Below are 10,144 nucleotides of genomic sequence, written 5' to 3'. Positions count from 1 at the left end.
GATGAACTTTCGCAGTCCATCTTGATTATTATTCGTATTGTCACTCACTATATGGCTACTAACTTGGAATAATATACACAAACATATTTATTTTCTCAAATGTAGAATGAACTGAAATTTGAAAACAAAATATTCAATTAAGTATGAACATACTCTGAACTCTGAAACCAATGTGCGCAGTTATTATCAATGACCAAACGATCCTTGTTATCAATACTACCACGAGGCGCCGGGCGGGAAATGTGATATACTGATGCAGATAAATAAGGTGTATGTCATCAATTTTCAAAACATGGCTGCTAACGTTTAACCGTAAAAAACACATGACCACCCGAGAACACCGGCAGCCATATTCCGGTTATCACACATCGCTGATTTACCTATATTTTTTTTTTGTGAATAAATAATAATTTAAAACCCGTTATATTACTAATTAAGAGAGAGGATTTTTTAGTTTTAAAAAGTTTAAAATATAATGCTAATAAGTTATATGCACTAATAAAATCTTAATATTCCAACAAGTTCAGTAAAATATGATCAAACTTGAAAATAATCTCCAAAATATGCTTTAAAATGAAAAAGAATTGTTTATTTGGCGTATTTTCTGATCAATACATTTTTCACGCTCGTAGAGCTGCATAACGCCAATTAAATATTGTTAAATCCCGAAAAACCCATTCCTTATCAACAAATAACTGTACCAAAAAAATATCAAATGTTCAATTATTCAAGTAAAACAACAAAATAGAGCACAATTTTGAAAAAGAAAAATACTTTAGTTGCATATTATTTCTTTAAGAGGTAATGCATTCATATTAAAAAAACATTTTATTCCTGAAAGATATAGATACTAACACAATGTTCACAATTTATGCAAATATGCCCTAATATACGAAATACACTTTTTCCTGTGATATCTGTCACCGAAAAATCGACCACATTTTTTGCTGAGCTGTACAAAGCCAATAAATAAATTTAAAATCCTAAAAATCAACTCTATACTTATTTGGTCAATATAAAATCCTGTAATAAACTATGAAAATCGGTTATAGCTTATAGTTTATTTTTAATGACAATTAACTCAAACATTACATAAGAATTTTAGCACAATATTAAAATAGCCATTTTATACGTCTTAATAATAATTACCAAACGGTGTAACGCGAAAGTTTATAAATTCATGACATTTTTTGTACATTTTTTAATTTGTAAATTAAAATTTTTAAAATATAAGTATAGCATAAAAAATATTTTTAAATAAGTGTGTACAAAATGTTTATATAAAATCACATTGAATAATCATTAAAAAAATATTGTAAAACTACATTTCTAGCCCATATACATAACACATAATACTTAATAACATTACAATAAATAACAAGTACATTTTTAAAGACAATATTTTTTAGTTTTGACATTTTAGTTATACTGTTGTATGGGTTGTCGTAATGAACGTTTCACAATTGTCCAATATCCAAGGATGCTTCATGAAACTATCAAGAGATAAACGATTATTCGGTATTTTGACTAAAAGTTTTGAAATGAGCTTTCTGGAAATCTCACTCATATGACGTTTAAAACGGTACGATACGGCACAAATTTTTCTAAATGTTTCAGCCTGTTCTTTACTCTCAAAAGGGGGGCATCCACATAAAAACTCATAACATAATACTCCTAAACACCAATTGTCTACGTATTCATTATACGTTTCCGAGTCTACCATTTCTGGAGGCAAATAGTCAATGGTACCGCACATGGTATTACGACTCTTGGACGGAGCGTGGACAGACCATCCAAAATCTGCCAGCTTTACTACATGGTGGCTGAACAACAATATATTTTCAGGTTTGATATCCCTATGGATGACACTTTGTAAATGACAGTATTTTAATGCGTCAGCAACTTGACGTAAATAGTATGCTGCTCTTGGTTCATCAAATCGCTTGGTCGGTTGTGCTTGCAACACCTTAAACAGTTCACCTTCCTGAGCAAACTCCAGAACTAAAAAAATCTTTTTTTCATCCCAAAAATACGTTAGCATTTTGAGAATGTTGGGATGGTTTAAATGAGTTTGAATTTCAATCTCGCGTCTGACTTGGTGTTCCATATGGTCTTTAACTAGTTCTGATTTAATCGTCATTTTAACAGCGACCATGTACTTAGTTTTTTTTTTCACGTGCAAGATAAACACGGCCAAATTTTCCTCGACTTAAAGTTGTTCCTATTTCAAAATCGCTTGGAGACCATTGAAAATTAGCAGGACGATTGGAACAAATTTCTTCCATTTTTTTTTCAATTTCTTCAACTTCGCGTTTGGTTTGTTCTGCTATAGAGATTTTTGCGGTTCCTGCCATGGTCATACTTCCCTTAGAATAATATATCGTCAGGAACTTTTAAACTGAAATCATTAAAAATATTTATAATGTAATGCTTTATTGTTTACAACAAATAAAACTTTTGCCAATTATTATTAAAACTCAGAATGTCAAATACATTGTTATAATAGGTGATGTTTGTTGAACGTAACAACTAGTTTTAAAATTTTTGGGAATTCTCAGGTTATTTAAAAAAACTCCCTTCAAACAGATTTTCTTGTAAAAACAGTTTCAAGACGATAATAACTTCTCTTGTGTTTGTTCTGATTGCACCGCCATGATAAACTGACCTTGTAATTTCACAGAGTTTTTCGGTGTCCAAATTGTCCAAAAAACGTTTGAGTACCATACTCTCATTCTTCAGTTGTCATATTTTCAGTGTCCTGGTTCTGATGATTACAATTTTTAAAAAAAATGACTAGATAGATTTAAGAGTCTCAATTCTTAATCATCACATGGCAGTGAGCTGGAAGCTACAAATTTCAATTAAATAGTAATGATTATTTTGTTGATAACCACAGTTCTTTTCTGGTGTTATCAGACTACCTCACGTTAACCAGATTGATATCACGGCTGGAGGTAACTGGGTGCACGTGGGCCTATATACAATTGAAGTTTACACCGCAAAACGTCGCCCTTGTCGCCGCAAAAATTTAGCCAAACTTACCCATTTCTCAACCTATTAAAAATAAAACTTCGAAATTAAGTGTAAAATTTTAATATTATAATTCTGATATAATAATTATTAGTTACAAAATCTCAAGTCTTACAAAATATATAATAAAATAGAAATTATAATTCATACTTATTAATACTAATTATAATAACAGTAAAACAAGTTATATTAAATTCAAATTTCTCTCTTTACCACTGTTGGCAAACTTGTCTAATACCGTACCATTATTTATATCTATGTCTCGGTGAATGGATAAAAGTGACTAGATACTGGACTCAGAAGTTGTATTTCTTAAATATGTTTTAAATCTTCTAAGAGTCGAAAAGCTGCGTTCAGCCGTAGCGGTGGATACTGGAATTATAGCTAGTATTTTTAATAATTTAAATAATTTAGGGTACATTAAACGATCACAGGCTCTTAGAGCTTCTATAGCAGTTGCAGGTCTTAAGTTTTCTTCAATATTTTTCCATTTAGCCTACCAAATTTCATAGTATGCTTCTATAATGTCGTTTAGCCCAGGTAAATCACTTTTATAAAATTCGACATTTTTTTTTAAATTAGAAAATGGTTTTTTAACTAGAATATGAGGTAAGATAAATTGTAATGAAATTATAGTTTCATTATGAGGTAAAAATCTTTCATTTAATGCCATTATCAAATCGTACGGTATAAAAACAGTTTTTTTTGTAAAAATCTTCAATATTATTAAACGAGACATTGCTTCTATTTCTTTGACTGCTACAAGTTCGAGGCATTTTTGGTTTAACATTTAACTTAATAGCAATATCTCGGGTGTCTTTATAAATATCGTTAAATTTTAAAACAATCTTATGGTATTTAACACAAAAACTACTTAAAAAAAAGAAATTGCAGAATTTATATCCGAAATACATGTGATTGTGTACAATTGTTATTTATTAGCTTGATGGAGGACAATTATTAACTCGTGTTCTAGTTGTGTCGCAATCTTATTCCGAGTTGGGCTGCGAATTGATGGTTGGAGTACATGGTGTTTATAAAGTATTTATAGGTATGCTATATCTATAAGGTGCAGAGATCCCTTGAATAAATTTCTATGTTAAAAATGTTGTTATCTAAAATATCGAATGCCAATTGACGACGCACAGGATGGGATTAAAAATATGTTATTTATGTGGAGCGTATGATATTAACTAGGAATTATATATGTACGAGTATAACGTTAAAATAGAAAAAAAAACAGTTTAGATGCATTATAAACTCGTGAATATTACATGTAAAAGTATAAAGAAGAAATGTGGGAACTAATATTTTATGATACTTGAAGTTAAAATTACTAAACGTTAAGTTACTAGAATACGATTTAAAAAAAATGTATAAACTATAATAATATAATAGCTCAAGTACCTTGAGGAACATTTTTAGGACGATTCGAGTGTGTTTCAGACGGTACCTACTGACAATTTAAAATAAAGTTAATTATTATTGTTACTAAAACTATCGTTAAAATATTATGCAATTAAGATCAATGTTTACTGTATCTATTTTATTTTATAACCGGTCCGAGCTATTTTTATAGTCAATTTTTTTTTAATCCTTTCGAAAATCTTTTTTTGCTGGACCTACTTATGGAACGTTTTACGAATTCATCTGATGAAGTAATCTGACGTTAATTGGCGGAAATAGCTTTCTGTGTTAACACCTTGACTTTCGAGCCTAATAGTTCCTATGACCTATAGTTCAACTACAAAAATTTACTTCTGTGTGACAAGTAAACTAACCCTAAATTGTATTGAGAGTATACGCGCTAAGATATCGAGAATGGTTCATGTTTTTCTAACACTTTACTTACAGTCTTTCCAGCTTAATCAATAAAATGTTAAATATTTTTGGAGATGATAGCTTTGATAGGACCTTATCGGATGGTCAACTAATAAAAAAAGTACTCGTGGAAAAAATGAACAAAAAAAGACCCCTAGGAAGACCCAGGACCCGGTGGATCGATGTAGTTGCCAAGGATTTGAAAACCATAGACTAGAATGTGACATATGAGTCGACTTACAATAGAGAGAGATGGGGAGATCTGTTGAAGGCAGCAATGGTCCTTAATGGATCGGTAAGCTGAGAAGAAGATACAACTCGGGTATTACTTAAACATAAATTGAACCAGAAACGACATTAATGCAAGTACAACCAAAATACATTCAAAAACATTTAAAAACAAACCTTCTATTAATAAAAACTCATAATAAAACAACAAGGTTGAATAGTAAAATTCATCTTTTTAGTGATCCAATATTCTAAGATTTCCAGACACAATTTTGTTTTCGAGCGTAGCATTTGACGGGATGTCTATTCTGTCACCGTGATTGGCAATAATGATTACCGTTCCCTAGAAATAACACCACCATTAAAGGTTAAAACAAGTTCCAAACACACGTTATCAAAAGCATATAAATTCACAATTTATACTTTTAACGAAACATTGCGACCAAACGTAACATCACCGGACACGGTAAGGTGATCTAACTCCAGTATGTCGGGAATCGTAGCGAAACGAGACAGGAAATCTTTGACTTTGGCAAAATCTTTATCTCCGAGCTTCACCGACGGAGTAGTAGGGAACATCCGTAGTGGACTCATCGACAACGATCCGTTACGCATATGGTACAAGTTACTCATGACCAACAAAAGATCAGAAGTTTTTTTGACAGGCAAGAAACGGCTGCGAGGGACATTTATACCTAATGACAAACAATTAAAGTTATTAATAATTAAAGTAAATTTTTGTTTTAACAATTATTGTCATACCAAGTCCTCCACTGAATGATTTCATCGCGGCTCCTACGGCGGTTTCCAGCTGAATGATGTTCACATTGTTATCTAGAGTTTTGTTGTTGACTATGATTTCTAAATTTAACGATCCTTCGTTCAGAACTTGTTCAATGGCTCCGAGTTTGATCCATAAGTTGTTGGTATTGAAAAACTTAAACTTTTTCACCGATTTGAACTCTTCAAGATGCTCTTTGGGCACTTGGGCAATTTCCAAAAGTCGCAGCTTGTTTTCATATTGAATCAAAGTACCACCCTTGACATCGGCTTTCGTCTTGTTGGTTACTTCCATTACAAATTCCGGAGAATTTGCATCTTGACTTAGTAACATATTTAAGATGTTAAGGTCGACAGTTGCGCCCAAGTTATCAATGTTAGAAATAAAACAATAATCTCGGCCCTGAAATATTAATATAATAAATATTAGATACGACTAAATTTTCAAACATTAAATAAATGAAATAACAATTATTTATAAAAACTATTGCTTACGCTATTAATGAACTTCTGTAACAGTCCTGAATTTTTGAAGCTGTCGTAGAAATCACCGTGACCAGGTGGGTACCATCTAAAAAGATGAATATATATATTCACATATGAAATGTTTACACAATTATTTTTTAGAGCCCATGAAATTCTTTTTACTTTATTTTAAAATACTTACGCTTCAATATTTCCATCAATGTTGCAGTCTTTAGCAATTGGTAGAAGCGATTCTTTGGAAAATCTTGGGAAACAGCTTTGATTGAAAGTATAGATTTCTACTTGAAGTCCTTTGTATTTACGGATTATTTGTTCAGTGTCTTTGTCGGTGTTGAAAGAATTCATCAAAACCAATGGTACGTTGACATTGTATTTTTTGTTCAAATGCTGTATGGGAATAAAACGGTTAACAACTATTCCAATAACTATTTAACGTAAAACTCGTCTTACTTCGATTTGTTGTACTGTCAAGTCGAGGAAAGTAAGATCGTTTCTGACTTGAATAATGGATTTGGGACCACGGCAACCCATGGAAGTCCCAAGACCTCCATTGAGCTTAACAACAACGAGTTTATTCAATTTTTTATGAATGTCGTCAGGATCTGGCTTTGGTAATACATCATAGTCTCGTATCTAGAAAAAAATGTTAAATATAAACGGCGGGTAAATGTTAAATTCACAAGTAATAAAAGAAGGTTATAAACGAGTATATACATTTTGACCTACAATGACTATGCTTGCCATTGCAGGTAAATTGAAAAACAACAACTATGTCGGCAACAAAAGTAATAATAGAATATAGATGTTTGGTGATTCGGTGGCTCCAAAAATAGAATGGCCTCGAATCAAAAAGCACTGTACACCTAATAACTTCCTGGAGAGACTGGCCAAGACACATAAATTAATAACATTACTTGTTATTGTTGAAAAAATAAAACACAAAAATACAGATAAGAATAACAGCTCAGAAGGATCGGGACAAAGCCTTAAGTTAAATTGGACCCGAAGAGACGTTGGAATGGGATAAAGAAGAGCCGAAACAAAAAAGTTATTGCTCAAGTCAAATTACAATAAAATCATGATACCGGGGGCTGCTGGTACTAAATAAAGACATAAATACCAACAAGAAAAACACCAAGAACGATCAATATAGATTAAAGAATTTATTCGAAAGTACTAACATCTGTTAAGTGTTAAGTAGATAAAGAATTTGCGTTTTGTGAATACAACCCTTTTACTCTTTTTAATTTCGGGTATTTTTGGATTTGATTTAAAATCTAACAACTTCTTACATTTCTTAATTCTGGCATAACAATTAAGAGGTTCTTAATAGATGGTTTGGCATAATGTTTAAAGTAACTTAACGGCCAAGTCTTAACTAAAGTAATATAGCATGTTAAAAATTGAACATGAAATCATTTAATTTAAGTCCCCTCAATTTTTTCTCCAAATTTGTATTTAATATGATGGTCTTTACGATTCCTAAAACAATATACTTCCTTTTATCTAGTCCTCCCCGACAGACAGCAATAATTCTATTGTTGACTACACTTAAAAAGGTTGTGAAAAAAAATACTTATTAACGTCATTGAAAACAATCATTTCCGAAAAAAGGTAGTACAATTTAAAAAATACCTATTGAAATAGAAAAACTTCGAACACCAATGGAGGACGACATTTTAAACACTTATATAAGAGGGGGGAATCAAATTTTTATAATTTTAAAAATATGTTATTTATTTATTTGTATAAAAAAACATTTGAAATGACCAATACTTTTTTAGTTTTAGTAAAACCGTAACTTGAATTTGTACAACTTTTAACAGATTTCAATAATAGTATATTGTAAAAATTACATTTACTTTTTCTACACTAAAAGTAATTGCTCGAAGTAGCTGCCGAAATTCGTATACGCTATAGACTATTATTTTTGTGTTTAAGGGTTTATTTAAATATTTTATTATTTTATAATATGAAAGAAGCTAGTGAATTAAGTTTTATGATAATTTATTAAATATCAAGATGTAGGAAAATTCAATATACAAAATCTATTTTTTCCTTTGATGACAAATGAACGAAGAAGGTCCATAACATGCATAAGCATTAATCATTTAAATTAGTTTTCATTAACATATAATGTACATATCTATATGTTTTATAGTCATTTCAAATTTTTTAATCAGCATTTTAAAAACGTTTTATGACGTTGCCATAATTAGGACTAATGGGACACACTGTATATATTAGTATTATACATATAAACAAAAATACAACGTACCTAAAATGTACACGATGATGTGTACGAAATGAATAAAAACCGTATTAATATTATCTGACCCACTGATACGGTAGTCATCCGAGGTCAATATATACATTTTATCACAGAGTTATTACGTTATCGACGGGACTTCCAAAAAAAAAACACTAAACGGACGTTGATATACTCACTGCGTCTGCGGGTAATTTTTCAATGCGGTCCCAGTCGACCGACGGTCCAGATTCTTCCAGAAATCGTTGAAACAGCCGGGAAAATGCGGTAAACTGCGACTGAGCCAATTCCTTCTTGTCCTCGGGTACGGTTGCCAACAGCGATACGATTTCCTTGTCGAGTTGCACCAACGAATCCCTTTGGGTGACTTCTTTGAACTCGCGTAAGTCCGTTGAAGGCACTCTGCTATGCCCTTTTGTCTAAAACGATAAAAATAAAATTGAACGGTTAAAATTTGATTAAAAAAAAAAAAACAACCTAACCGTTACAGCATTCAAGTAATTTAATATTATACGAGTGTATTAGAATTTAGAAATAATTCCGACCACGAACTGGGCACAGGTTGACATCACTATTTGTATCTGTTGATTTAGTAAAATTACAATTTTTATTTTAGTAAGCAAAAATTACTATTTCCCATACATCGATCGATTGCACATTAACTACTGAATCGATTGAACACATCGTGAGAACTTTTTTGTTGGTATTTCAATTACCAATTTGATAGCTTGCGCGATCAGATCGGACGATTTCAACTAGATATGTTTACTAAAATAATTTATTGACATTCATAAACTGATATAAATCATTGATATTCTAAAATAAATGCTAAAATGTAAGATTACTTTCGGAAAAAACGAAAAAGAAAATATTAAACTTAAACTATTTCATTATATTTGAATTTCGTAATAGAATGGCAGAAGTCGCTTTTTCCAAAATTTTGGGGAAATTCAATTCACATATCAACTTTTGTCATCCTACCATAGATGTATTATTTCAATCATTTATATGAATTAATACATTTATGAATATTAACTATTTACTTGTATGACCTTAAGATATTGATTTTTTCTATAAATAATGCGAAAATATAAACTTCTTACCGTGAAATTATAGTGTTTAAACTCGTAACTACCAAATGCAAAATCACCGGCCATATCAATTTTGTTTAAAACACAAGCAAACAAATTAAAATCAAATAAAAACAAAGTGTTTATTACAATAAAATGTTTAAAATAAAACAACATCAACGCTTGGTTTTAGTGAATATTACACAATATTGCATTGCTAGGATACACGGACCCTAAAAAATGTCAAAACAATTTTTTTTAAGCCAATTGTAAAAATCAAGGGCAATAATCAACAATTTGTTGTTTTTAATTTAACAGTTCAACTACAAAGGATGTTTTAAGAACCAGATCCAGACCCCCTCCCTCCAAACACATTCTGACTTCTGTGCATCTTTATCATAGAGTATAGGCTCAAGTATACATTGTATACTAAGACAGGTTCTATTGTTCGCCAATAGGA

The 10,144-nt window shown here is 31.0% G+C and overlaps 1 protein-coding gene and 2 pseudogenes across 1 annotated transcript; all 3 read right to left on the bottom strand.

Annotated features, from left to right (window-relative positions):
• Window positions 1-1,423: 1,423 nt before the first annotated feature.
• On the bottom strand, window positions 1,424-2,374 carry LOC126839653 (aurora kinase C-like; annotated as a pseudogene).
• Window positions 2,375-3,214: 840 nt separating this feature from the next.
• On the bottom strand, window positions 3,215-3,806 carry LOC126839658 (uncharacterized; annotated as a pseudogene).
• Window positions 3,807-5,314: 1,508 nt separating this feature from the next.
• LOC126839768 (UTP--glucose-1-phosphate uridylyltransferase-like) lies at window positions 5,315-9,771 on the bottom strand. The gene is made up of 8 exons (XM_050575176.1): window positions 9,718-9,771; window positions 8,794-9,033; window positions 6,796-6,978; window positions 6,527-6,732; window positions 6,355-6,430; window positions 5,842-6,262; window positions 5,503-5,774; window positions 5,315-5,422 (listed from the first exon to the last, which is right to left on the bottom strand). Exons 1-8 carry the CDS (start codon window positions 9,769-9,771, stop codon window positions 5,315-5,317), a joined length of 1,560 nt encoding a protein of 519 aa, XP_050431133.1.
• Between the last annotated feature and the right edge of the window lie 373 nt (window positions 9,772-10,144).

Source organism: Adelges cooleyi, unplaced genomic scaffold, assembly GCF_023614345.1.
Source record: "Adelges cooleyi isolate 19-005CV unplaced genomic scaffold, UGA_ACOO_1.1 ACOO_flye_CR_arks_rails_tigmint_CR_PRNA_307, whole genome shotgun sequence".
In the NCBI taxonomy this organism is placed as follows: domain Eukaryota; kingdom Metazoa; phylum Arthropoda; class Insecta; order Hemiptera; family Adelgidae; genus Adelges; species Adelges cooleyi.
The sequence above is the reverse complement of the archived record's forward strand: the minus strand, read 5'-3'. Positions and strand labels throughout refer to the sequence as shown.

What these genes read in the sequence shown, in the direction of transcription:
- LOC126839768 (XM_050575176.1), bottom strand. Translation starts at nt 9,771, where the DNA reads ATGGCCGGTGATTTTGCATTTGGTAGTTACGAGTTTAAACACTATAAT. An exon ending in TACAGAAGTTCATTAATAGC is followed by an intron (nt 6,263 to 6,354) that starts GTAAGCAATAGT and finishes TTAATATTTCAG; the next exon opens with GGCCGAGATTATTGTTTTAT. An exon ending in GTCGCAATGTTTCGTTAAAA is followed by an intron (nt 5,423 to 5,502) that starts GTATAAATTGTG and finishes TGTTATTTCTAG; the next exon opens with GGAACGGTAATCATTATTGC.